The 27,085-nt window shown below is 43.4% G+C and overlaps 2 protein-coding genes across 8 annotated transcripts in view; both read right to left on the bottom strand.

The window, feature by feature from the left end:
- LOC102512646 (polyamine-modulated factor 1) overlaps positions 1 to 11,375 on the bottom strand; it is a 22,813-nt gene extending 11,438 nt beyond the window's left edge. For 2 of the 5 annotated variants that reach the window (XM_032464052.1, XM_032464050.1), the window contains exon 1: positions 11,190 to 11,373. In XM_032464052.1, coding sequence (XP_032319943.1) covers positions 11,190 to 11,350 — 161 coding nt within the window. In that variant the 5' untranslated portion in view covers positions 11,351 to 11,373. Of the gene's footprint in view, positions 1 to 11,189 lie in introns of all 5 variants that reach the window. The other 3 variants (XM_032464051.1, XM_032464053.1, XM_006174559.3) reach the window with 3 other exon arrangements.
- Positions 11,376 to 11,552: 177 nt separating this feature from the next.
- On the bottom strand, positions 11,553 to 26,339 carry SLC25A44 (solute carrier family 25 member 44). 3 transcript variants are annotated; one of them, XM_006174561.3, is made up of 4 exons: positions 26,178 to 26,339; positions 20,913 to 21,576; positions 16,321 to 16,448; positions 11,553 to 14,200 (listed from the first exon to the last, which is right to left on the bottom strand). In XM_006174561.3, the coding sequence occupies exons 2-4, from the start codon at positions 21,535 to 21,537 to the stop codon at positions 14,009 to 14,011; spliced, it is 945 nt and encodes a 314-aa protein (XP_006174623.1). In that variant the 5' UTR covers positions 21,538 to 21,576; positions 26,178 to 26,339; the 3' UTR covers positions 11,553 to 14,008. The 3 variants fall into 3 exon arrangements, 2 of the variants coding, with proteins under 2 accessions (XP_006174623.1, XP_014422455.1); XM_014566969.2 differs by having other exon boundaries at positions 20,913 to 21,550; positions 26,178 to 26,338; XR_004313988.1 differs by lacking the exon at positions 26,178 to 26,339 and having other exon boundaries at positions 14,065 to 14,200; positions 16,321 to 16,443; positions 20,913 to 21,569.
- Positions 26,340 to 27,085: the final 746 nt, after the last annotated feature.

Genomic DNA, 27,085 nt, shown 5'->3' on the forward strand with positions numbered 1-27,085 from the left:
AGGCAACACATTCTTTGACATAAATCATAGCAATGCTCTCCTAGGTCAGTCTACCAAAAAAATAAAATAAAAGCAAAAATAAACAAATGGGACCTAATCAAACTTATAAGCTTTTGCAGAGCAAAGGAAACCATACACAAAACGAAAAGACAACGTGGACTGGGAGAGAATATTTGCAAACGATGCAACTGATAAGGGCTTAATTTTCAAAATATATAAACAGCTCATACAATTCAATAACAAAAAAAATTTTTTTAATGGACAGAAGACCTAAATAGACATTTCTTCAAAGAAGAAATATAGATGGCCAATAGGCACACAAAAAGATGCTCAATATTGCTAATTATCAGAGAAATGCAAATCAAAACTACAACAAGGTATCATCTCACACTATCCAGAATGGCCATCATTAAAAAGTCCACAAACAATAAATGCTGGAGAGGGTGTGGAGAAAAGGGAACCCTCTTACATTGCTGGTGGGAATGTAATTTTGTACAGCCGCTATGGAAAACAGTATGGAGGTTCCTTAAAAAACTAAAATTACAGTTACCATATGATCCAACAATCTCACTCCTGGGCATATATCTGGAGAAAACTCTAGTTTGAAAAGACACATGCTCCTCAATGTTCACAGCAGCACTATTTACAACCGCCAAGATATGGAAGCACCTAAGTGTCCAACAACAGATGGTGGATAAAGAAGTTGTGGTGTATGTGTGTGTGTATACATATATATACACATACGTATACATACAATGGAATATTACTCAGCTATAAAAAAGAATGAATCAATACCATTTGCAGCAACATGGATGGACCTAGAGATTATCATACTAAGTGAAGTAAGTCAGACAGGGAAAGACAAATACATCACTTACGTGTGGAATCTAAAATATATGAATCAACTTACTTACAAAACAGACACAGACTCACAGACATAGAAAGCAAAGTTATGGTTACCGAAGGGAAAACAGGAGGGGAGGGATAAATTAGGAGTCTGGGATTAACAGATACAAATTACTATATATAAAATTAACAACAAGGTTCTACTGTATAGCACAGGGAACTATATTCAGTATCTTGTAATAAACTATTATGGAAAAGAATATGAAAAAGAACTGAATCACTTTGCAGAAACTAACACAACATTGTAAATCAACTATACTTCAATTTAAAAAAAGAAGAAAAGAAGAGGTCAGTGATTTATGATGAAGACTATTAAGAAGTTATCGTTTAAAAATTAAAATTGTATCTTTAGGTTATTAGGTCTCAGGCTAATTTTAACCTTTTATTGCTTGAATTCTTTTGGAAACTGCTAAAAATTAAATAGTGAGAATCTGAAATTGGGATAACTTTTTTCTAAAAAAAAGGAGGAAAAAAACTTCTGATTTGATAAATATTAGCATGAAAATTAAAAAATATACCATCAGGGTAACTGTATTCATTTATTCACTTGATAAACACTGAACACTGACCATGTGCCAGGCCGAGGTCAGTCGTACAAACCCAAAGAAGGGTATATAGTTTGGAAGAAAAGACAGATCAGTGCCCAGGAAAATGAGAATGGGATAGCATGGGGAGCTTAGCAGAGAGCTCAGGAAGACTCCCTGTAGGAAGCAACATCTGAGACTTAAGAGAGCAGCAGGAGTCGATCAGAGGACAGAAGGCCCCAGCAGTGTAAAGGAAGAGCAGAGAGCACGTGCACGCCTGTGTGTGAAGACAAAATAACAGGAGAGTGTACTGAGCACGGACTAGAAGCAGGTACTGTTCTAAGCACTCTACACGGAGTAACTCACTCAGTCCTCACAATAACTCTATGAGGTAGGGCCTACTATCACCATGACCATTTTTCAGATGCAGACGCTGAGGCAGAGAGAAGCTTGCCGGAGGTCACTCAGCTGGAATATGGTGGGGCCATCTGCTCTGGATAAGGTGTCCTTGGCCTCCAAGACACACAGTCTGCAGGCTGGTAGGTCAGGCAGGGAAGGGCCAGGCACAGAGAGTCTGGACTGTATCATGATGGGATGGGACAAGCTAGAAAAAGGTTTTATGCAGGGGTGAGACATGATCACATTTGTACTTTAGAAGCTCCCTCAGGCTGCTGTGTAAGGGTGGACTCAGAAGGCACAGCTGAGATGACAGGAGAGTCGAGCAAGGCAGACCCAGTGGGGACAGAGCGAGGTGGATGGTCTGGAAACACATGAAGAGAGAATCAGCAAGATGGGGCTGAAGCCGCACACCACAGTCAGATGAGTCATACCCACATTTCAGAAACTAATCACTGCCAGTAGCACAGAGCATCTGCACATTCAAATAGGGTGAGATATTTCTGAAGCACTTATTTAATCGGAATATTTTATACATCAAGCCACTCTTTTTCCTGTGAAGAACTGTTTCCTATGAGCACCAACAGTCTCTGCCACCAGTTTAAAACTCTACCAGTTGACGTACAAATGCAGTCAGCTCTCCTTCCTTGGTCGTTGTCAGAGGCAGGCTTTAAGTCTGTTTACACAAATCACACTCTACAGCACATCTCGGGCTGGAAGACTGGACCAGGACAGGCATTGGACCAGTCTGGCATCTAAGAACTTAAGAGCTGTCAATCTCCTCTCTCTCCCTAAGGCCCGCACCACCTTGCCCCAGGACTGACATGTGGCACAGCTGCAGATGCCATGGGTACCTGTGGCAGACTGAGCTTTCCTCCAAACAGTGCTAACTTCAACTGAAGCTCCACCAACACCACCTCTAACCGACTGCCTCTCTTGGCAGGTCCTGATTTCTAACAAAGCCGCATCTTCTTGTTTTAGCTATACAGAAAAACAGCTGTTTCTCAGAAGGTCCAGGAGGCAGTGAGGACAGAAAAGAACCCTTCATTTTCAGATGACAAGGGAGAGGTCGCAAATGGTAAGCTCCAATGGGGCCATATTTCTACATTCTGAAGCCTGAGAAAGGACAGATTCAGGCGTCTCTGCCTCACCAACCCAGTAAAGGAAGACACCCCAACTGAAGACAGGGCCACGGGTCCATGAGATCCGACAGCCCAGGGAGGCCAGTAATCTTCCGGTCACTCTGGAGTGCACCATATAATTTGCTCCCCCTCGTCAAGTTAACATGTACACAAAAATAGGCTGAGTTGTAGGGAAAATCAGTCTGAGGTTTAAATATCCCTTTGGATAACTGACATGTGAATAAACTAGCTTTCACTATGTAGAGATTCCTATCCCCAGTATAAGTACTTGGTCTTTGGGATTGAGGACTTTCAATTTAATGACCTGGGAGAGGGTCAAGTATTTGCATACATCTTAAAAGCCTGTATTCATACATGACATTTATTGAGCCCTTTCTATGTGGAAAACAGCCGTTAAGTTCCTATTTAACCAAGTGAGGGGAAGGATGTTCTAGCAAGGTGGAGGAGCAAGTGGAAAGAGCAGGTGGCAAGGGTCGGGGGACAGTGGCAGCACTCAGTGCAGAAGAGCTTATGTGCACGTGTGTGTTTGCACCTGCATGCAAGTGTGCATATGCTGTATACCCATGGCCCTGACCACAGCTGGAGAGACAGGAGGGCAGAAGGAGTGACTGGCCTTGTACACTAAGCTAAGGAGCTGACATTTGATTCTGGAAGCAACCCTGAACCAATTAAACATTTGAAGCAGAAGAACATGCTCAAATCTGAGCCATAGACTGGAGGGAGGGGGCGAGACTGAGGCTGGAGGGCCAGTCTGGAGGCTGGTGCAAAAATCTAGTGAGGGATGGTGAGGGCTTGAACTAAAGCATTTGCACAAGGAGAGGCAGCAAGGTATCGAATGGGATGTGATCATGCACATGTGTAAGTGAAGAAGGAAAGGGCCATGGTCACACGTTTAAGGGACAAGCGGAGGAAGAGGAGCCCAAGAAGGAGGCGCTAGTGAGGTAAAGGGGCAGAGAATGGTGTTGGAAGTGAAGGGAGAAATTTCAAGGACCAAGAAGTGGTTAACAGTGTCAAATGTTACAAGGAGAGCAAGTAGGTTAAAGATGGGAAAACATCCAAAGTATTTAGCAACAAAGCATTATTAATGACCTTGAAAGGAAGGTTTTAGGGGAATGGTGGCAAAATGCCCTAAGCTGAAGAAATAATTGGAGATGGAGAACTAGAACCTGGGAATGTAAAATCCTGAAGCCACAGCCTTGGATGTAAAGGGAAAGAAGCTGATGAGGAGTAGCTAGAAAGATGCAAGGTTGGGCATCTCTCAGCCAAACCTAGGGATGTAGAAACTCCTGTCTGGTGGTCTCAATTCTCTCTATAAACCAAGTGTTGGGGTCCTTTTCACCAAGAGAGTACAGGCAGCAGGGAAAGGGCCTGAGGGACACAATGACGATTTAAAATAGCTACTGTGGAGAAGGGGAAGAGAACTGGCTGTGGGCATGAGGATCATGGGCTCACTGAGTGCCCAGCTGAGGTCGAAGAACATGACTTTGTGGAGGCACGATTTTCCACCATGGGTGAGACTCCACAGTGCTGCTCAGAGGCTCAATGTAGGGACAGAGGAGTGCAGACAGGATACAGAAGTTGGGTTTGCCAGTTGGTGGGCTGGAAGAACGAGGGAACAAAAGAGCTGAGATATAGAAGTGTGGCTGCCTTGTATTTCCAACTGAACCTACCCAAAAATATGTTGTGATGTCCAACCCCAGAGCTCTCCCCCAATGCTCAGTGGTGAGTGTTTCTTCCCTATCTCAGCAGATGGTAAAACCCTCCACTCAACCACCCTCATGATGAGTCAGCATCCTCTTGGAGTTCCCCTTTCTCTCATCTTCCCCTCCAATCCATTCTATCTCTAATCAGCTCATATCTACCCATGTCTCTCACCTACATCATGTTTCTTGCCTTGACCACTTCAGCCCCTACCACAATGCAGTAAGCATTCCAGGCACAGGACTTTGACCTAACAAGCTGTTCAAAGGCATACAAAAAAATTTAGACTTCAAAATAATGGAATGCCTTCAAAAATAAAAGCTCAAAATTGAACTAGTAGTTTTTAAATTAATATAAAATGTAACATGTCAACTAGTCAACTGCAATTTTAATTAGATAAAAGTATTTAACATGGAATGTGATGCTTTCCCCCATAACCTAATTTTAAAACTTACCATTATCACATGATCATTTTCTCATGAATTATTTATTATTCAAAATAGAATTTTAAATATCTCCATAGTATTTTATCGGATAGAGTTATACTTATGTAACTTCTTCAAATGTTGGACATTTCTCACGGTTTCCAACTATTTCCCACTGAACATGATGCTACAATGAATATCTTTTGTACATAAGCTTTTCTGAAATTTCTATTTTGAAATAACTATATGTATATTTTTTGATTTTTAAAAACACGAAATAAAATTATTTAAGTACAGTCAGTTACAATGTGTCAATTTCTGGTATACAGCACAATATGAAATAATTATAGATTTTTATGAAGCTGCAAAGAAATGTACCCTCCCCGGTGTTAACATTGTTAACATCTTACACAACTATATTACAGTATCAAAACCAAGAAGCTGACACTGGTACAACCCACGGAACTCATTCAGATTTCAACAGTTATATACATCATTTGTTTGCGTGTGTACATCTTTGTCACATGTGTAACCTTGCATAACCGCCACCTCAGTCAATACACTGAGTGCTTTTTAAATAAATGTATTATCATGATGTGGGCTGGGGTCTCAAAAAAATCAGTCTAGAGCCTAGAAAGACCTTAAGACAGTCCTGCCAACAATCTATTATCTGCACAGCAGTCAGAGTACCTTTTAAAGATCAGTCACTGTATTCAGAGCATTATGAATAAGTAAATTTTTAAGCCGGCAGACAGCCATCTCCCAAATATGAAAAATTTTTAAAAAGGATCAGTCATGACTTAAAAAACATCAATGGCTTTCCATTTCTCTTAGAATAATAAACTCCCTTGCATCTAATAAAAATAATAACCCCTACATATATAATGCAACAAAGACAGACTATGGGGGAAAACAGATATAAACAATTGTGATTGAAGATTTTGAAAAAGAAATAGATGGTTCAATCAAAAAGGTTTTTTAAATGAGCATATTAAATATTTTAATAATAAAATTTAAAAGCTCAAGCTAATAAATAAGTATAGAATTTTACACTCAAGAAATAGAAACTGCACACTCTTTTCAAGTACACGTGGAACATTCACAAAAATTGCCCCAAAATTGCCCACAGACTTGCCATATAGGGTCAAAGTACCAAAAATTCCGAAAAAAATCAGCATTACACAGACTGTGTTACCTCACCATAATGTGATAAAATTAGAAATCACAACAAAAGGATAACTTAAAAAAATTACATGTCTGGAAACCAAATAACATACTACTATAATCACTAGGTTAAAAGAAGAAATGATAAGGAAAATGACAAAGTACATAAAATTAAACGATGATGTCCATATGTTAAAATATGAAATTTGGACCTCTTTCTCATGTCATACAAAAATTAACTCAAAATGGTCCAAAGACCTAAATGTAAGAACTAAAACAATAAAAATCATGAGAATATATAGGTGTAAATCTTTGTGACCTTTAATTACACAATGGTTTTTTAGATATGACACTAAAAGCATGAGCAACCAAAGAAAAATTCTTTGCAATTTTTAACCTAAATAAATAAAATTAATAAGTAAGTAATCTAAACTGGACTTCTCAAAATTAGAACTCTTACAAGTTAATAATAAAAAGACAGATAACCCAGTTAAAAAATGAGCAAAGCATCTGAATAGACATTTCTCCAAATAAGATACACAAATGTTCAAGAAGCACATTAAATATGCTCAGCATCTTTGACTTTTTGTCAAGTAAAAAAAATAAATATTATTCCAGTGCAAAAAAAAAAAATGCTCAGCATCATTAATCATTAAGAAAAGGCAAATCCAAGCCACTATGAGATACCACTTTACACCTAGCAGGATGGCCACTGGCTATAATAAAGAAGACAGGAATAACAAGTATTGGTGAGGATGTGGAGAAATCAGAACCCTCATAAACTGCTGGTGTAAATATAAAATGGTACACCTGATTTGGAAAACAGTTTGGCAATTCCTGAAAAAGTTAATCATAGGTTACTATATAATCCAGTGATTTCACTTCTAGGTATATCCCAAAAGAACTGAAAACACTTGTTCACAGATGTGTGCATAACAGCATTATTCATAAGAGACAAAAAAATGTAAAAATAACTCCAAATGTCTGTCAACTGATGAATGGATAAGTAAAATGTGATATATCCATACAATGGAATTATTATTCAGGTATAAATAGGAGTGAAGTACTAATACGTGCTGTAACATGGGGAAACGCTGAAATCATTAAGCTAAATGTAAGAAGCCAGACACATAAGACCACATCTTGTAAGGTATCATTTATATGAAATGTCCAGAATAGGCAAATCCATAGAGAGATAAAGTAGATAAATGGCTACCAGGAGCTGGAAGATTGAGGTGAGAAATGGGGAGTGACTGCTAATGAACACAAGTTTCTGGGGTGATGAGAATGTTCTGGAATTAGTGGTGACGGTTGTACAACTTTGTGAATATACTAATTGTACACATTAAAAGGTGAATTTAATGGTATATGAATTAAATAGCAATTAAAAAACATAAATGACTATGAAAATATTCGATATAAGAATTTGTAGAAACTAGCAAAAGCAATAATTAAATGAAAATTTAGTTTTAAACACATTTTTCAGAAAACAAAAAAGACTGAAAAAGAAGAGTTAAATGATCAACTCAAGAATTTGGGAAGAGACTAACAAAACAAATCTTAAGAAATAAAAAACAAACAAACAAAAAAAGACAAGGATAGATTCTGAAGATAAAGAGACTAACAATAACCTCAAAACACAGAAATTAAAAAAAAAAAGAAAACTGATTCTTTAAGATTAATAAAATAGAACTCTGGCTACATAAAGTCTAAAAAAGAGAAGCAGCATATAATGGAAAAAGGGGAAATGAAAATTAAATTAAAATAATATTTAAAATAGTTTGAACAGTTACAAATTAATAAAATATAACACACAAAAGAGACAGATTTCAGAGGGGGGGGGGGGGAACCGGTAAAGTGGCAAATTTGTCACAAGAAGAAATAACATCTAAACAGACTTGTAGCCATTAAAGAAACAATTACACCAAAAACCTGCAACAGACCTTATGGAGACACTTTGAGGACAAGACAAAGATGCCTACTGCATCACTGCTGTTTAACATAATACTGGCAGCCCTGGACAACCTCAAAAAGTTCTGAGTGTAAATAAGCTCTTCCAAACTACTGTGGATAATTTCGATCTCATATAAGCTGCTCCAGAAGAGGGAGTACTCTCCAGCTCCTTATATATGTCTAATCTATCTTTCATTCTATAAGCCGATAAGAACAGTGAAAGAAGAAAGAAATTATAGGCCCTTTTCACTTATGAGCATATGAACACTGATCTAATTAAATCCAACTATATTTTTAAAATGCATCACAATCAAGTAGATTTATTTCAAGAATACAAAGATAGTTTAACTTCCATAAAATCTACCAACGTAGATCATGAACAATAATGAACTAGAAAAAAATCATCTTAACTGGGGAAGAAAAGATTTGATAAAGTTCAACAATTAATTATGATCTTTTTAATAGCTCTCAGAAAATTAGAATGAGACAGATTTCCTTAATTTGCCAAAAATATGTACCAAAAATTGTAGCTGAATGTTTTCAGGAACCAGAAAATTTCATTCTAAAGTTTATAAGGAAAAACCAAGGTTCCCAAATAGCTGAGACAATTTTAAAGAGAAGAGGGACTCTCTGTACCAGACTTAAGTTTCCTACAGAGGCCTGATATTAAGAACCTATGAGCACTGGCACAAAGACAGGCAAACAGATTACTGGGGCAGAAGTGAGACCCAGGGGCACAACGGGCAGAAGGACTTGCCATATGATAAAGGAGACCCCATAAAGCAATGGGGATAAGTGAACTGTTTAGTTGACAATGACTGAGAAAACTAAAAAAAATAAGACTGTCTGAGACCACCACTTTACACCTGAACCCAGACAGATCACAGATTGAGAATATAGAGCAAAATGATAAAGTAGCCAACAGAAGAAAACACTGGAGGTTATCTTTATGACCTGGGTGTGGGTATAGCTTCTATAAACAAGACCCCAAAAGCACAAACCATAAGATGAAAAACATGAAGTAATTACCAAAAAATTAAGGGTTTAAAAATAGAAATTGATTGGGCAATACTTAACAATTGATGCTGAGTTGGTACAAAGGCTGAGAAGAGTCATGAGTATCCATATAGCTTGCAAGAGGGTCCCCTGGGATGACTACATTTCTCTTTCTGCTTCATCTTCCTGGGGTAAAGTGTAAACAACTAAAATCTGTGTTATTTTTAATTTAATTAACGATTTCGGTTCCTCACAGGCCATTATAGACAAAGTTAACATAGAGATAGCTATTTCCTTCTTCAGTCTAAAACTGACAAAGGATTCATATCTAGACTATACCAGGAAATCCTGCAAATCAACCAAAACCGCCAATTAAAAAAATAAAAGGTCTGGAAAAAAAAAAAGCTAGAGGAAATGAGTAGGCAGTTAGCAGAAGAGGAAGCCAAACGACTAATGAGGCATATAAGGAAATGTCCACACCTGTGAGGAATTAGGGATGTGTGAATTAAAATAAATACCCCTTGCACACCTTCAGAATGGCAAATATTATAATGGTGGATACCCAGCGATGGTGAGGATGTAGGAGATAGGAACAGCTTTTCCTATCCAGCTTTTCTGGAAAGCGATCTGACAAAACATAGGTAGGTGTAAACCCCTGGATCCGGTGACCCTGCTCCATTTTACATCGCAGAGAAATTCTAGCACTAGTCTGTGAGGGATGTACCCTGGCCTAATTTGTGGAGGAAGGAGTTGGAAGCAATCAGGTGTCTATAACAGGGAATAGGTAAGTGCTGAATGCTTATCATGGAACGACGAGCAGCACTGAGAAACTCTGAACCATATGCACTTATAATGGTCAGATCTTTTTTTAAAAAAAATGTTGAATGAAAAAAGACATATGCAGCATGATTATCATTCATATAAACTTAAAACATAAACAGACAAAACAACAATTTTACAAAGATGCAAACACAAATGTCACTTTCTTGCACTCACACTAACCCAGACCCCTTCCCCATTGTTCTTTATTCCTTTACGCTGATTCAGTTTTCTTTATGGCACAAGAAAGTCTACTCCATGAGAGCAGGGACATTCCTATTTTAATCACTGCTGTATCTCCAGCTCCTAGAACAGAGCCTGGGACACTGTAGATAGCTAATAAATATCTGTATAGAAATATATGAAAAAATGGAGGATGTACAGCCAGTAGAAAGCAGGGCCTATGGGGAGGGGAGCAGGGAGCAAGAATGAGTAAAGGAAAATCAATCAATCAAAGGAGAGAGCTTGCCTGGACATATATTGATGGTGTGTCATAAATGGTCCATAAAAATAATTACAAATTATATTTTATCATATTTATCACATGTAAACTAGGCCATGCATACGGCTGTCACTTGCCTGACCACCCTCCTCTGATTTTACTCTTACTCTGATCACTATGTTATAGACAAGAAGGCTTCTGACAGTTCCCAAAAACGCCCTGACCATCTCAGGGCAAGGGCACAAGCTGTCCCCGGATTAGTATAAGCTTTTTCTCTAGTTCTTCAAAAAGCTATTTCTCTCTCATTCTTTAATTTTCAGATCAATGTCACTTTCTCAGAGTGGAATCCCTTAACCATCCTGATCTAGTTCCAAAGCCCGTATCTTTCCTCTCAACCATCTGCAGTCAAAACTAGGCTTACTAAAAACCAAGCATACAACAAACTAGATTTACTGGAGGAAGGAGTAGCTAGTTGTCCCAGGTCTGCTCTACATTAAGTGTGTTGGTAAACATCACGTGACTTCCCGAGCTCAGGAACTGAGCGTTGAAAGACAGCCAGTCAATAACCCGCGAACCCCGAGACCCACGTGACTGAGATGTTTTTCCCTCCGGCCTTCCTGGTCTCGCGGGACTTAGACTTCGGCGGGACAAACTCTCTCTGCCTCTCGCCCGCCTCAGGCTACTGTGAGATTTGCCCTCAGCCTTTGTTCCTCCACCTTACCTCCCGGAAGCGACTAGCTTCTGGAGAAAAGTGTCCACCATGGTGTCGAACAGCTTCACCCTCGAAATAGTAGTGCCGGTAGGCGCAGATTCCTGAGACAGTCCCTCAGGCTCTTTTTCCTCACGGCCTCTGCCTACATTGACGCTACCCGCTTCGGCCATGTTGAAGTAGAAGCGTCAAAGCTAACTGGCCCGGCCGCCCCGCCCACCGAAGCCCCTGATTGGCCGCTCCCAGCACTGGGCGCCTCCGATTGGAAGCAGCGGAATGTCTATCCCGAGCCACGGACGTGGGAGGGGAAACTGCCGGAGATGGAGGGTTATACAAACTAGCTTTCTCGGTAAGCGGACAAAATAAGCGCAAAGCTCAGGGACTCAATAAAAACGTTTAATTACATTTCAGAGACTTCGTACAGTGCAACAGTGAGTATTCGCTGTTAGTATCCACAAGTCTACTTTATCAAATGTTAACTGCATCTGCATTTTCATTCCCCTGTCCTTCAGTACTCCCATCAGGTGTCCCATCTTGCCGTCTCCCGAAAAATTCTTTTCAGTGTTTGGCTACGGAGAAATAATCAAAAATTCCAGCTGGTCCAGTTCATGGTCCTGGGAAAATAGAAGCCCACTGTCCCATCCCCACCAAGACATAGACATATTTTAACCAAACCCAGTCCTAGTCCCTAAAATATTAGATGGGAAAGTAGGGGCCAGGGGTCCCGTTTAGTATATGCACATCATCTTTTAAAACTCGTGTGTGTGCGTGTGTGTGTGTGTGAGAGAGAGAGACAGAGAACAGGTGAAAGACTGAAATACTGTACAAGAAAATAAAACAGAAGAAAGAGAATCTGGAGGAGTGTGGGAGGGAGAAACATCCTAAGACATGAGAAGCAAGAGACTACCTCCTGTCCACCATTTGCAATAGTGGGGAAGGATTGAAGATAAGTTTCCAGGGAGGGGAAGGTGTGGAGCTGAGAAAAGCAACTTCCAAAGGTCTCACTAGGATGAACTTAAAGAGAGAGGAGGGACACCTGGCTTCTATTATGTTGATGGTTCTTAGGGTAAAGGCATGACTGAGAGGCAGGAAGATTCAGAATGAATTGTGGGCCCAACCCTTTGGACGACCATTTGTGAAAAGAAATTGGAGGACTCTTGACAAAGTGCAAGAAGGGAAAAATATAAGTGAAAGAGAAAATAACCATAAAGATAAGAGACCAAGATGGGCAGTGGTGGTTGGTGAAGGTAGAGAATTCAGCTTCTGATCTGGCCCGGGGGACAGAATGTGGGGCAGCCATAGAAATATCAAGGCTTCAGGTAGCTAGCACCTTTCAAATTGGCACCATGGCCTTTCCCAGGGGGTGGGACCAATAAGAAAGTTTGAAGGGTCATCCAGGCCAGATGTCTGAAGTACAAGTGCGGGGTTTGATATGCCTTCTTCTCACTCTATTTGTTGCACCTCTCCTCACCTGCAACACAGGCTTGGTGCAGGAGGTTGGGGTGGGGAAGAGGGCAGGAGGGAGCACTCATCTAGCTCCTGAGAGCTTCAACAGATAATCTCGGCAGTATCAGGCTGGTAAGTGCAGTGGTCCTGGTATTGGGTGACTTCCTGACCCGCTCTTTACTCTCTTTCAAGCATCCCTCCAGAGGGTACCATGACCTGGATGACTTCTAACATCGAGGAGAAAAAAAAAAAGGTTCCACATCTCAGAGATTCCCATTGTGAGACAATATCTGTTTCTGTGTGTCCAAGTGATTGGGGTGTATATGTGTCTGTCATGACATGTGTCTGCCTAGGGCTGAGAACTTCCACTGCCCTATCCTAGGCTTGGCTCAGCTGGTCGAGAGATGCATTAGGGCACACATACCCTCCTGTCGCTTTCCAAACCAACTATTCTCTCAACCTGACTTTTCACGGTAGTGCTCCAAGTCCAGTGTGCCCCAGACAGCCTGATCTACTTAGAGCTGTGCCCACAACTGTAGTCATCTGGGCCGGGGAAAACAACAGCTTATATGTCCTGGGGCTGCTGGGACTAAGAGGACTGGTTGGGATAAGGAACAGGATTGAGGAAAAAGCTACGTTACTTTTTCCCACCTGTCTGAGGAAGGGGTGGGCTCTGACTGCAGGATTGGTGCTTTAGCAGGATTAAGACAGTAGCCTGGTTCACAAAAAAAATACACACACAAAATAAAGTATCAACAGTTCTACCCAACCTAATAACTCTCCAAAGAGAGGACGAGTGCTCTGGAGAACCAGAGGTTTTTACTGCTCCTACTCCATGTGCAAATGTGCCTGGGACCTTGCCCCAGTGGCAGGGAAAAGCAGAGTAGTCTGGTGGGCAGCTCAGTCCCAAAATAAAAGTAAGCAAGCCTAAGAGATGAAGCAAGAAAGGGCTGATGGCAGCTGCTTGGAATCTGGGCTGAAAGCCCAAGAGGAGGAACCAGTGATAGTAAGCAAGCTCTATGTACAGCTCTTCTCAGGACCTCAGGGATGCAGATGGAGGGGGAAGGCAGAGAAGGGTCAGCAGGGGATGGACAGAGTGGGATTGGTGGGGAGGGTGGGTTTCCTTAGGGCAGGACTGAGTACCTGAACTTAGTGAGAGAGCCCAGTTTGGCAAGAAAATTAAAAATAATGGGGGCAGGGGATCCAGGCATGGAGCCTCTTCAGCAAGAGCAGTTCAAAGTCTCTGTCCCTGTCCCAGACAGGCCACCTGGCCCAGGGTAGGGCTAGATACGTGGTAGGGGCACTTGGAGAAGGTGCTCTCTTCTCGGCTCTGCCCCTGGCCCAGAGTAGTATGGGAAAGAGCAGGCTTCTCTCCCCACCACTGGTTACCAGTGTCTTGAGTCCACCAGCTCAGGTCGGAGGCTGAGTTTCTTGAGGCTCTCGTAGCCCACCACAATGACAATGGTGGAGGGCGTGGCTGAGATGATTCTGGCAGAGAGGCCCTTCATGAGGCCCCAAGGCCCCTCTTCTGCCATTAGCTGTCGGAAGGTCAGGATGATGGAGTTCTTGCCCTCAACCTGGAAAAGTTAACACAGTGGAAGACCATGGTTTGCAGTCAAAGCCCCTCTGCTCAGTCTCCCTCTGCCCTAGGCTACAGTGGAAAGAAGTAGACTTGAAAGTCAAAGTGCTGGATTCTTCTGAGGGACAGTTCAGCACACTGATTGACTATGGGCTCTGGGGCCAGACTTCCTGGTTTGAATTCTGATCCCCAATTTACTAATAGCATAATCTCTGGTAGTTTACTTAACACTTTGTACCTGAGTTTCCCCAACTATAAAATAGTGTTAATAGTACCTACCTCATGTGGTTGTTCTAAGCAGTAAACAAAAGAATATTCATAAATGCTGAGGACAGTGTCTAGCAGATATAAGTATTCAATAAATGTTAACTCTTATTAATATCATTAGATAAACTACAGAGCGATGAGTCTGGACTTGGTGCTTCTCTCTGGTCTCAGGGATGATTAAATCGCCCCTAAAATCCTCTGCAGCTCTACCAGTGATTTTGATTTTGATCATTTCAATCCCTCTGAACCCCTGCGGCTAGAGTCCCCCCTCCCGACCCTGTCATCTCCCATGCATCCCGTGACTTGTCTTCCCTGTCACACTGGAAGCCTGGCAAAGGCATGAATCTTTTCTCTCTTCTTACTTAATAATCTGCCCCCGTACTCTGCCACCAAACCACACCTTTAGAGACCACCTTGCTCAGACCCTCAACCAATGCAGGACAGATGCACTCCCTGTCATCCCTCCCCCTATTCTGTGTGACCTTCACAAGGTGGTCCCCCCTATGACTAAGAACATCTCCCATCCTCCCTGCCTGCTTTAGCACCCTCCTCCACATTCCCTCCTTCCTCCCCAGTACTTTGAACATCGGTGCTCCCCTAACCCTCCACTTATCCACAGCCTCGTCAAGGGCTTTTTGAACTATGGCTCTGGTCCTCATGTGTTCTTTGTCTCTTCCAGCCTAAGAACTCCTCAAAGTAGAGACCTGTCCTTTCCCTCGATTCTCCTTGTGGAACACCCAGAACAAGGCACAGGAGAGACTAAGGATGGGACCTGTGCATTTTATTATTTGCAAACCAATCAGATGCAATTCATTTTCAAATGTTGGGGTCATGAGGGGGCGGCATTCTTTTCTAGGGACAAATATAGAGTTTACCCTCAAACAACATGGGTTTGAATTACATGGGTCCACTTATATGCTTTTTTTTTTTAATAGTAAATACTATAGTACTATACAATCAGTGGATGGGGAACCACAGATTCAGAGGGCCAACTGTAAATTATACGCAGATTTTCAACTGCATGAAGGGTCAGTGCCCCATGTTATTCAATGGTCAACTGTACCTAGATTTACCGGCCACCTTCATCCTAACATTCTGGTATCAGGGAAGTTGACTTCATCCCAAACCTGTTAAAATTATTTTCCTCCCCACAACTCTTTACCCAACTCTCCTAGACAGCCATCCTCTTAAGCTACCCAAATCAGACATTAAAATTCCCCCGTTCTCTCCACGTAAAGCTTTATACAGCAAAACCTACCATTCGTATATTATACATCATCATTCAGATTCTATTTCCTTGGACTAGGTGCTGTGAAGTCATCACTGAGCTGACTAAAGACAGGACTATAATTTCTGGACAGCACTACCAAGGACATTGTCTGTGTTTGTGCTGAATTCACACAAGCTGTGAAACCTGTTCAAAAACAGTTATGCTCACTGTAGAGAGCTCATAGCCCAGTGCAGAAATCAGAAAGACTGATGAAATTACTGAAATCATATTTCTAATAACCATAAACCTACAAGGTAGGGGAAAGGTAGTTGATAGGCTATGCTAACAGGATGAAAGGCAGGTAGACAGCAGTAAGAATTCGTAGAGATACGGGCAAGTAAAGGAGTAGTGGCATGCAAAGCAGCAGACAGGATGACAGAAACATTCTAGGTAGTTCACAGTGCTCAGCTGGTTTCTGCAGATGGTAACTTGTGACCACAAGGTAGAGACTTGGATGACCAGGAGAAGGCTGGCCAGACTAGAGGGTCATGACACAAAGAGGTCAGGGGAACTGGAGGGCCAGAAGATCATGCTTCTAAAGGCTTATCTGGGAGGAGGTGGGGGGAGAAGATTGGTCTTACCTGCACTCGGGTTCGGATGACATCCATGGGATTAGTGAGGATGGATGCAGTGGCTGCAGCTAGAGGCCCTGAGATGGCTTGAAAAACAATGTGAGGGCACTCCTTAGGACAGAGGGACGAGAGCTGCTCTGGAATCAAGGGAAAGACAATGCCTCAAGACATGAGGTACCACCCCATGCACCCCCAAGTTGCTTCTACCAGTTGGCCCAACGATGACAAACCCTCCGTCCTTATCTGCCTTAGACTCCATAACTCCCATCTTTTCTTATCTTTGCTTCCTTCTGAACCAACAAAAATGTATAAACCTCAGGCCCCTTCCAGAAGTTATTTTGAACAGGACAAAATTTCTGTGGAAAAGGGTATTTCAAAACCTCTTTGCTTGCTGACTCCTTTCATCTGATGGAAAGAAATCTCCTTCCTGATGTAAAATTCTTATGCCTATGCTCTACTTTTCCCAACTCAAGGCTAGAAAAGCATACACTACATGTGTTCTTATACATGCATTGAATAACTGGTAAGATACATTAAAAACTGGTAACACTTATTGTCTTTAAGGAAGGGAGCTGGGTGACTGTGGTAGGTAAGGAGCGTTTTCACTGCATACCCTTTCCTCCTTTTGAATCTCGAACCATGTAAATGTTTTTAAAAATAAAAATAATCACAATTAAAAGAGAAAGTCCTGCAGTGAGAACTTTTCTCCAACCTATCGCAAGAAAGGAAAATTCATTTTTCAAAAAGCTGATGAAGAAATTGGAATGGTACCCAGATTCACCCATCCCCAGTAAAACTGGGAAGTTTACCTGCAACTGAATTTTTTTTGCTTTTCTCTCTCTGGAGGTGAAAGACAAGAATTAATTCATTTTTTTCAACAAAAATGTATTGAGTGACTACCATGAGCCAGTCACCTTGGGTTCTGAGGATACAACAGTGAATAAAAGAGCCTCAAATTCCTGTCCTTATGAAATTTACATTCTAGTGGGGGAAGACAGACAATAAACAAATAAAAAGCAAAACATATAGCTGTGTCAGAAGGTGATGTGTGCTGGTTATAGATAGAAATAAAGTAGGAAAAGGAGATAAGGAATGCCAAGGGTAGAGGGTGAAGTTTGAGCAAAGACCTAAAGGAGAGTTTAAGCCATATCATCCGTGGAAAGAATTTTTCAAGCAGAGGTAACATCCTGTGCAAAGACTGAGGCAGGAGCACACCTGAGATCTTCAAGGGGCAGCAAGGCCAGTATGTCTGGAGCTGAATGAGTGAGGGGAAGAACATTAGATGAAGTCTAAGAGGTAAGTCATTTAGGGCCTTAAAGGACTTGGGCTTTTACTCTGAGTGAGATTGGACATAAAATAGATTCACCACACCCCCCTCAGTTTTCTCTCTACAATTCAGTTGCCATAAAACCTTTAAGAATTTTTTTTTCATGCTTCTAGTTTTGTTAATTTGCAAATAGGCAACTAAAGATTAGGGGACAAGTAGAAGGGTGGAGGTTGGCAGGGCAGAAGAGAGTGCTTCCAAGTCCCAGCGGCGTGGCAGAATTCCTTAAGCCCCACCAGAACCACCTCGCCCCACAATTTCTAAACACTTTCTTCCCCAGGGTCAGAATACAAACAGAAACAAAGTGAACTGACAGCTCTACCTCATAGGTGTCTGGTTTCTCCGGAAGAGAAAGAGAAGACGTTATGCAAGCATCAGAAGGCAGCATCTGGACTGGCACTGCCAACCTCCGTGGGCCTGTCTGCACTGGCCCCAAGGCCTGCAAGCTACAATGGGATCCAGATTCCAATTCGAATCATGCACACATGCCATTTTCCTGGGGCTTAGGGAGAGGATGAAAAAACAAAAGCAAGAGGGTGGGGGAAAGACCCCCATGTCTTTCCTTCTCCGTTGTTCATTCAATAAGCATTTATTGGGCATCTGTTATCTGCAAGGCAGAAGATAAACCCAGGCTTGATTTGGTTTAAGTCCCTCCTGGCTAAATGATTTTGGACAAGTAATATAAATGAATATTTACTTAATGCTATTATATGCCAGGCACTATGAAACCATTAGGCATAAAACAGAAATGGACAGGGAAATGCCTTCATGGAACTTACAGTCTAATTAAGGAGCTGGGTAGGAGTTGGGGATAAAATAATTGCAAATTATGACAAGTGTTATGAAGGAAACAAGATGCTGAAAAAGAAAACAGAAAGAGCCCTCTTTCCAACTGGGTAGTTAAAGAAGTCTTCTTTGCAAAGGTGGCATGGATGATGAGGCCTGAAGCATGAGAAGCATCCAGGCCCACAAAGAACAGGGGAAAGGGTATTCCAGGCAGAAAGAACAGTATCTGCAAAAACCTCGCAGTGAGACTAGAGCATGGTGTGTCTCAGGTACTGAGAGAAGGGCAGTGAGGACGGACCAGAGTGAATAAGGGGGGAGCAGCACAAGACAGTCCTGGCGAAGCAGGCAGCAGCCAGATCACATGGACCTGTGTTGACCGTGAGAAGCATTAGATTTTATTCTAAATGCCCATAAGGCAGCATTGGTAGATTTTAAGAAAAACGCAGTGGCAAGAGCCAATATTCTCACTCAGCAAGTATCTACTGAGAACTTTCAATTCACCCAACACTGAGACATGTGGTGTCACAGCCTGACACATAGTAGGCATTCAATAAATGTTAGTTTCTACGCTCTTCCAAGAGCCCTTCTAGTCAATTATATCAAAATAAAGCTGAAAAAAAGGCGTTTAAAAAAAAAAAAGAAGAACCTGTCCACATAATAGAAGAGGTAGGCACATGCAAATAACACAAGGCAAATACTCTAACTGCCTTCAGAAAGACTGACGCAAGGACAAGAGTGTTGAAAGGAGGGAAAGATCACTTCTGAGTTGAGGGCTACTACATGGACAGGATGGGCGAGGAGGCAGTGAGTCATGATTTCACCAGGGCAAGTGGACGGGAAGGCATCGAGCAGAGGGACGATACGATCAGAGCAGAGGTGGGAGAGAGGAAGCATGGGTGAGGGATTGTGAGTTAACTGGCCTGGCTGCAGCACGGACTATGCACTGGGAGGCAGCAGGAGGAGTTTTTACCGTAAAGGGAGGGTGAAGCTAACCTGAAGAGTCTGGGTTTTACTCAGCAAGCAGTGGGAGCCACAACCAGGGTTTAAAGTTAATCCATTAGGGAGACGTGTGTAGGTGGGAAGGAAGAGACCTGGAACAGCTAGAAGGCTGATGTGGCCATCCAGGCGGGAGGTAACGGAGCATGGTTTCCAGGAAAGGCAGTGGGACTGGAGAGAAAGTTGGGCAAGACATACCAGGGTCACCACAACTAGATGTGGGGACAAGGAAGAGGGGGTGGCCAAGCACAAGTCTTCAGTCTCAGTGACTTAGAGAATAACGTGGCTGCCCCCACACAAAAGTAAATCAGAAGGGAAAGCCAGCTTGGGATGAAAAATAGTTAATTGAATAAAATTTCAGATGTAAATGCATGCCTCCAAGTCGAAAGGTCCAACAGTCAGAATGTCTGTCCAGAGCTCTGGACAGCTTAGTTTGGGAACAGAAATAGAGATTTTGGACATATTAGAAAAGGACCACTCTACTTGTAAATGAAATCAAATGAGGAGAGAAGGGTGAAGACAGACTCCAGAGAAAATGCTCACATTTCCTAGGAAGTTTCTCTAACACTAAGATCACCAGCATCCATTCCCAAAGAATCTGATACAGAGGGTCAGGGGTGAAGTTCAGGTATCTGAATTTTACCAAATACTCCAGACTATGTTAAACAGAAGAAAGAGACAGAGCTATTCAAAAAAAAAAAAAGTACAATTAGAAAAATGGAAAAGTAAACAGTGTCATAGAAACACGATTGTAGGTTAGGAAGTCATTACAAAACTTGGTCAAAAAAATTCCAGGTGGGATGGGACAGAATGCCTACTGCCAAGGGCTGGGAGCCAGCAGCAGGCACTAGGAAGGCTGCAAGCACAGACTGCCCTGAGTGGAGTCTGGCAGTTACCCAAGGCTGTGGACGTCGCAGGGGAGCAGGCACAAACAGGTCCTGCTCCTGGCAATGTGCTTTGCCCTTTCAGAAGGAAATCTGGCAGTATGTTGACTGGGGCCCTCAAAAATTTATATTTTGACCCAGTGATCCCATTTCTGGCAAATATTTAACAAGTAATGTCTTGTGAACAAAAACACATGATAGGAGTAGAGAGGTTCAGGGTTGTATCACATCTTGATCTGAGGAAAGGCATCCAACTCAAAAGCTCACTATTACCCATTGATTTCATCTTTAAATCTCATGGATTTTGTCCCTTCTCACCTTCTAATTCTCTGCCAATATTCCACTAACCCCAGTTGATTCTAATGCACACAGAACATGCTCTATATTCTACAGCCATATATTTTACTTGTCTGATTCCCTCCAGTATAATAGTAGCTCCCTGAAAGCAAGAATCATGTCTTATTTATTTTTGAATCCTTTTGAATTCAAATGTCTGCTGTATGAATGACCCATTCTCCCAGTAAATCTCCCGCTCCAACATGCACAGAGCAACAGCATCTCAGCCCCATTAGAAACCCATCCTCCGCCCCCACTGTCCTGGCCCTGCTTACCTGCATAGAAGTGGTAGAAGGGCCACCAGACAGCACTGTTTGGGATGTAGGTAAGCAGTGAAGCCACGTAGCCTCGGTAGAAGCCACGAAGTCCATCAGCCTGGAGGATCTGCCTGATGATGTCCTTGGTTTGGCCAAAGGCAACTACCCCTTGTCCCTCTAGATTCCCTCGCACTTGGAAGCGGCCCATTTTCTCACCCTTGCGCTGCATCATCAGGTGCTGGGAGACCACATCGATGGGCACCGTGATGCTCTGAGCCACGAGAGAGGCCGAGCCACCAGCCACCAGTGATTTGACTGTGTTGCTCTGGCTGTAGTCAGCTACAAACTTCCGGGTGAGCTCATAAGTGGTTACATAGCACTGGCCAGATATGAGGGTGAAGGTGTTGACCAGGAATCCCCGGTAGAGGCCAGTCACACCATCCGCCCGTAGGATCTTGATGAAGGCATCAAAGGTCCCATGGTAGAGGCTCTTGCCTTTCTGAACTTGCAGCCGAGTGCGGATGAGGGTGAATGGGTAGACGCTGACACGGATCATCATTGTCATTGCCACACCAAACACATAGAACTTCTTCTTGTCCAGGTGTTCCCACTCAATGATCTGGATGTTACGTTTGTCCTCCATGGTGCCTGAAGACCTGGGGATTTGAGCAGGGTGGAGGGACTGTGAAAGAGATCATAATTTGTATTCTCCCGTCCTGGCTAGGCTCTGAAACCCCATTCTCAGGCTTCATTTCCTGAGGTACTCAATTCCCCAAAGCTTAGAGGTCACCCAGCCTGGTTCTGCCAACCCCTGCCTAAGTCTTCCTTCAAAGATCAGGATTCTGTCCCTTCCTCTCTCCTTTACCACCAATCAGTCCCAATTCAGGTCCCCTCTTCTGAAAATTGTTCCTTACCTCAGTGACTCCTCTGGGCCCCCTCCCACCTAGGCTCCCTACCCCCGACTTATCAGATCATCTATTCTGATCTCTCTGCCTCTCCCCAAGCCCTGGTGTCATGGTCCATTCTCCTTTTTCTTCTCTAGCTCACCCGGACAGCTCAGGATGCTGTGGAAAGACTGACCACCTGGCAGGATGGAAGGTTTTTAAGTGGGCTAATGGGATGTCACTAAATGACATTCAGGAGGTTTCTAAAGGCTAAAGGGAAGTGCTTCATTTTTGATACTCCTAGGCTTACTGAGGAGGCATGGCCTTTGGCTTTTGAGCCTCAGCAGGGTGCCTCCTTTATCACCATTTACCAGTTTACTGACCTTTATTTATTTCTGGCTTCCCGTGCTGGCCCCTCTGAGCTCCCCTGACCCACACTCACTACACTTATGTTTTCTCCAGTGTGCATTAGAAGAAAGTGTGGGGAAGAAGGCAAGTGGGGCTTTCTCTCCACAGGGCACCCCCCCAAAACCTCCCTTCCCTCCAATGAAAGGAGTCAAAAAGTCAGGAGCAAGTCAAAGGTCAAAGTCCTCTTTGGTTATTAGATAACTCACTCTAGAGAAAGAAAAGAACCACCTGAGATCTAAACAGCTTCCCTGAAGAATCCTGAGAACTAAACATGATTGACCCCTTTCATTCCCAAGCATATAAATCATAATCTCAGTCCTGGATAATGAAGGGAAAGTCAGGTGACAAAGAAGATACACAGACTCTGCCTTCGAGAAACTCACAATCTCTTTAAAGAGACACAGAATCCCTCTCGGGAATGGGTGTAAGATACAGAGATAAAGAAACCAGGGCAAATTAATGTACATGTGGCCCTCATGTTACGTGTATCCAGTGACTGAAGTTTCAGACAAAACTAATAAGCTTACAAATGTAATCTGGAGCTTCCAACTTAAGAAATGTCAAATGGGAGGACATGATGTATTGGACATACACTTAGTGACCATGTAACCTGCTCCTGTGTAAGATACTGACATTATGCAGCCAGAAGGGGAACATGGGAAGTTAAATTCCAAGAAGTGAGAAGTCAAGGGCTCCCCGAACTTAGAGACAAATCCCTAGAGGCTCAGAAAGGAGGTGGCCACATCAAAAGGACAACTCCAGAGAGCTGAAATACTCTACGCAAGCAGTCCCGGCGCCAGTGCCTCGAGAAACATCATGTCGAGTGTATAACCAGAATGTCTTCAACCACCTTCCCCAACCAAAGGTCCCAGCTGGCCTGAGTAGCTTCTTGGTTTACCATGGAAGTCAGAGGGGAAGCAAGGTTAGCTTTTTGGAATTCCCTGAGCTGGACTGTATCACCTTCATTGAAGTACAAGTACAGTGCAAACTGAGTACATGTGAGATGAGGGAAAACCTCAGCTTCAAGATGAGGCACATATAACCAAGACAGGCTTCCTGGAGGAGGACAAAGCAGTCTGAAGGGAGGAATACATGTGGACCATGAAAGGGAGAGAACAGTGGCTTGAAACAACTGGGTTGATCAGAATGGAGAATCTGACCATGGGAAATAAGCTAGAGATGGCGTTCTAGCAGGAGAACTCCTGGAACACTGATGTGCCACTGCTGTAGGCAAAAGTGGTCCTTCCTGCAGCCTCAGCCCGGAACACCACCAAGTCCAGCGGGGTAATCTTCTCCCTGGAGGCCTTCAAGAGAAGGGGATTACTGTATCACTGACAAACAGGGTGTTTGTCATCCAGGGCCCCAAGGACATGTTTCCATTTCCACTGAGAGATGAGAGAAATGGAGAGACACTGTGATTTACTGAATACCTATTACCTCATGCAGTCCTTACATCTTAACCTGTGCACGGTCAGGCATTTTTGCTAAGTGAAGAAAGGCACAGATAAGTTAAAAGAAAGAGGGCCAAGGTCACACAGCTGGTCAGTGGTGGAGGCAGGATATGAGCCAAGTTTTATTCTTTACTCCATCATGCCTTCTACCCCATGGGAGTTGAGAAGTTCCAGCACAAATCACTCTGTTCAGTCTAAAGCCAAGTCATTTTCACCCATGGGAGGCAGAATTAATGCCCTCATGACTGCCAGTCACCCAAGGGTTAAGCATGAGCTCCTGGCCCTGCAGACGCCCAGGGATTTCTCTCAGCTTTGTTTCAGAGAAACCAAGAGCTGTCCCTGCTTTCCCAGTGTGCATGTGGAGTAACTGAGCTGAGTGGCTGAGCGGGCGCGTTGTTGTCACAAGACAAATACAGCAAGGCTCAAGCAGGAGGGCTTCGGCCCAGCTCATGGATACCGCGTGCTATGCAGGGCAGAGAGGCAGAGCAACGAAGGACTCTGTTTCAGGACCTGGTTTTGTGGGCATCATCTCAACTTGTCAACCTGAATGACAGAGTACCAACATCTCCTGATGAGAAATCCTACAGCAGCCCCCAGCACCCCATTTCCCCACTTTCCTGCATCTCTCATGTGTGCCAGTCTATTTTAAACTCTCAGAAAGAAAGGAGGACTCTCCACGGCCGAAGCAGGTAACTTCTACCATTGCCGCGGTGATGGAAGGAACCACTAAGGGTCATGACACAGAGGGATGAGCTCCTTCAACTGAAGGGGAAGGCTCTGCACCCACACCCTCTACCCCTTTGAAAGGTGGGGCTACTCCTAAAAGTTGGGATCTCAACTTGCTCTTTGTTATATAAACTCGAAACTTCCCGCTGAAATATCAAAACCAGTTCCTCGTGTTACACTCTCTGAAAAATCATCCTTGCAGATACCTGTATGCAAACTTCCTTCAGTCTTCCCTTCTTCCAACCCAATTGCCCAATTTCTTTGTGGCTCTTTCCCAAACCCTTACTTGTGTGCATGGCTCCAATTCTGAATTTTCCCCTGTCTTTTAACATGGCTCAGGCACAAAGGTTAAAGTACCTCATATGGAGACCCAGCAGATGACCCAGGATGTCCTGAAGTCATCAAATGGGATGCCAGAGGCAGAGCCCCCACTGCTGAACCCACCAGAGGAAAAAGACAAACTGGCCCCAGGTAGGTACTCCTATCCACTTCCACTCTCCCAGTACCAGAAAAATCACAGCAGACTATTCACCAGGTTCTGAATAAGGTTCTGGTTTAGGACAAGGTGGTGTCACCTGGAAGGTAAGGTCATTCAATGGAAAGAAGACTAGTAGCCAGGAGATCCGAATTCCATTTCCATTACTTACTAGTAGGATTGGAACCAAGTCACTTCTTTGAAATTCAGTTTCCTCATCTGTGAAATGGGGCTAATAAAGCCTGCCATAGCTATGTAACAGTGTGGTGCAACTCACATGAGCTGGTATGTGTAAAAGCATTTTATTAACAGCAAAGCACTTCTATCACTGCAGAAAGCTCTACTGGTCAGTGCTGCTCTAAATCCTTGCTACTCAGAGTGCTACACAGACCAGCGGCATGGGCATCACCTGGGAGCTTCTTAGAAATACAGAATTTCAGGATGCTCCATAGACCTGCTGAATAAGAGTCGATATTTACCCAAGATCTCTGGGTGATTAATATGTATATCAGAATTTGGAAAGTACTGCCTTAATTATTAAGAATTGTCAGTATTATACAATGATAACAACTACTCAGGGAGACCAGGAGCATTATGACTAAGTTAGGAGCCCTCTGACTCCATCTTGACCTGGCACCAGGACTGGGCCCAATGATGACTACTAGACTCATTCAGATCTTTTCAGTCAACAACTCCAAATCAAATCACCTCTACAACTCCTGACAAGACACCCATGCGGTTTAGTCCCCACTTCTGTGCTGGGAAAAAGATCATTGCTTCCTCCTTCCGTTCCTCTGTTCTTCTTACTGCATCTGCATCAAGGCTCTGCCTCCTACCACATATACGTGAATATATTTACATGCTTGCCCACCTGTCCTAATGAATATGCATTTCCTTAGAAGGTCCCTGGCGTGTCTCCAAGCCCTCACTTAAACACAATCTCCCCCCTTGGACATGATGAGGCTCCCACCTAGCCTTCCTTTGGTCTTCCGTAGGTGCCCACATGATCCCTCATGCCAGACACCACATGACACTCCCCTTCACCTACTCCACATGACACTCCCTTTATGCAGCTTCTGTCCTGGCCCCCACACAGCCGCCTCTGGATCCTCGGACATGCCCCTGCCAGGCCTCTCGCCATGCTCCTTTCGCTGTCAGTGAACCTCATGCTCCTCCTACAGGAAGAGATGCCTCGTTGGAGTTGTCCCTCAATCCCAAAACTGCGTGGCGGGCTCCCACGGAACTGCAGCCGGGCACTGTAGACACCCGCTGCCTCCTGGACAGGTCCAGGTCTTTGGAGACCTTAGTCCTCAGGCACCCTAAACCGATGGTTTCTTACCTTCTCAGATCAGGGCGGTTCGGCCGCGTCTGCGGCGAACTCCAAGCGCGGACCTCTAGGCCGCAGCTCCCACTCTATCCTCTGTACCCAGCGACTGACGGCCTCGGGTCGCATCTTCCTCCATCTCGACCGGACTCCCGGTACTGCCGGAACCGGAAACTGGGACGCTGTCATTCCCACCCCCTGAGGGGGGCGGGGATAAATGATGGGCAACTCCACCAATGGCGTTCTGAGTCTTTGGCCTCTCCCTCGGCCCCCGCAGCGAGGGCGGACTGTCCTCCTAGCCATCTTGAGTTCGGGCAGAGGCCACGCCTTCATTCGCTTCGACACGCCCTTAACTCTACTGCGCATGCGTTCCCTTTCTAATTCATGAAAATTGTCATCCCGGCGCTTCTTGAAGGTCTTATTCTATGTGGGTCACCTTGTGTTTCGGGTCTGTTGGAATCCTTAAATTCAAATATAATCTGTATTTTTTTTTTCATTTATAGAGCCAAAACAGAGGCCAGTGTACAACAGGAAGGACTAAGGTTAGACAACCAGTTTTGAGGTTTGGGAATTAAAAAAACTACAGGAATAGGGGACATCCTGAAGGTGGAGTATGTGACATTAAGGATCTCTTCCATCTGTAAAACTATTTGCCTGTACGTGGATTTAAAAGACAGGGCAGAGCCCTTTAAATGAGGGACTGGGAGATGGGGATTGGAGAGTCAATTCATTTCGAAATAGGTATTTCTACAACTCAACAATAAAAAGACAACCCAATTTTTTAAATGGGCGGAGGACTTGGATAGACGTTTCTCCAAAGAAGATGGCCAACAAGCACATGAAAATATGCTCAATATCATTAGTCATTAGAGAAAAACAAAACCATGAGATCCCACTTTACACCCACTCAGATGGCTAAAATT

The sequence above is a fragment of the Camelus ferus genome, chromosome 21 (genome assembly GCF_009834535.1).
Source record: "Camelus ferus isolate YT-003-E chromosome 21, BCGSAC_Cfer_1.0, whole genome shotgun sequence".
Taxonomy (NCBI): Eukaryota; Metazoa; Chordata; class Mammalia; order Artiodactyla; family Camelidae; genus Camelus; species Camelus ferus.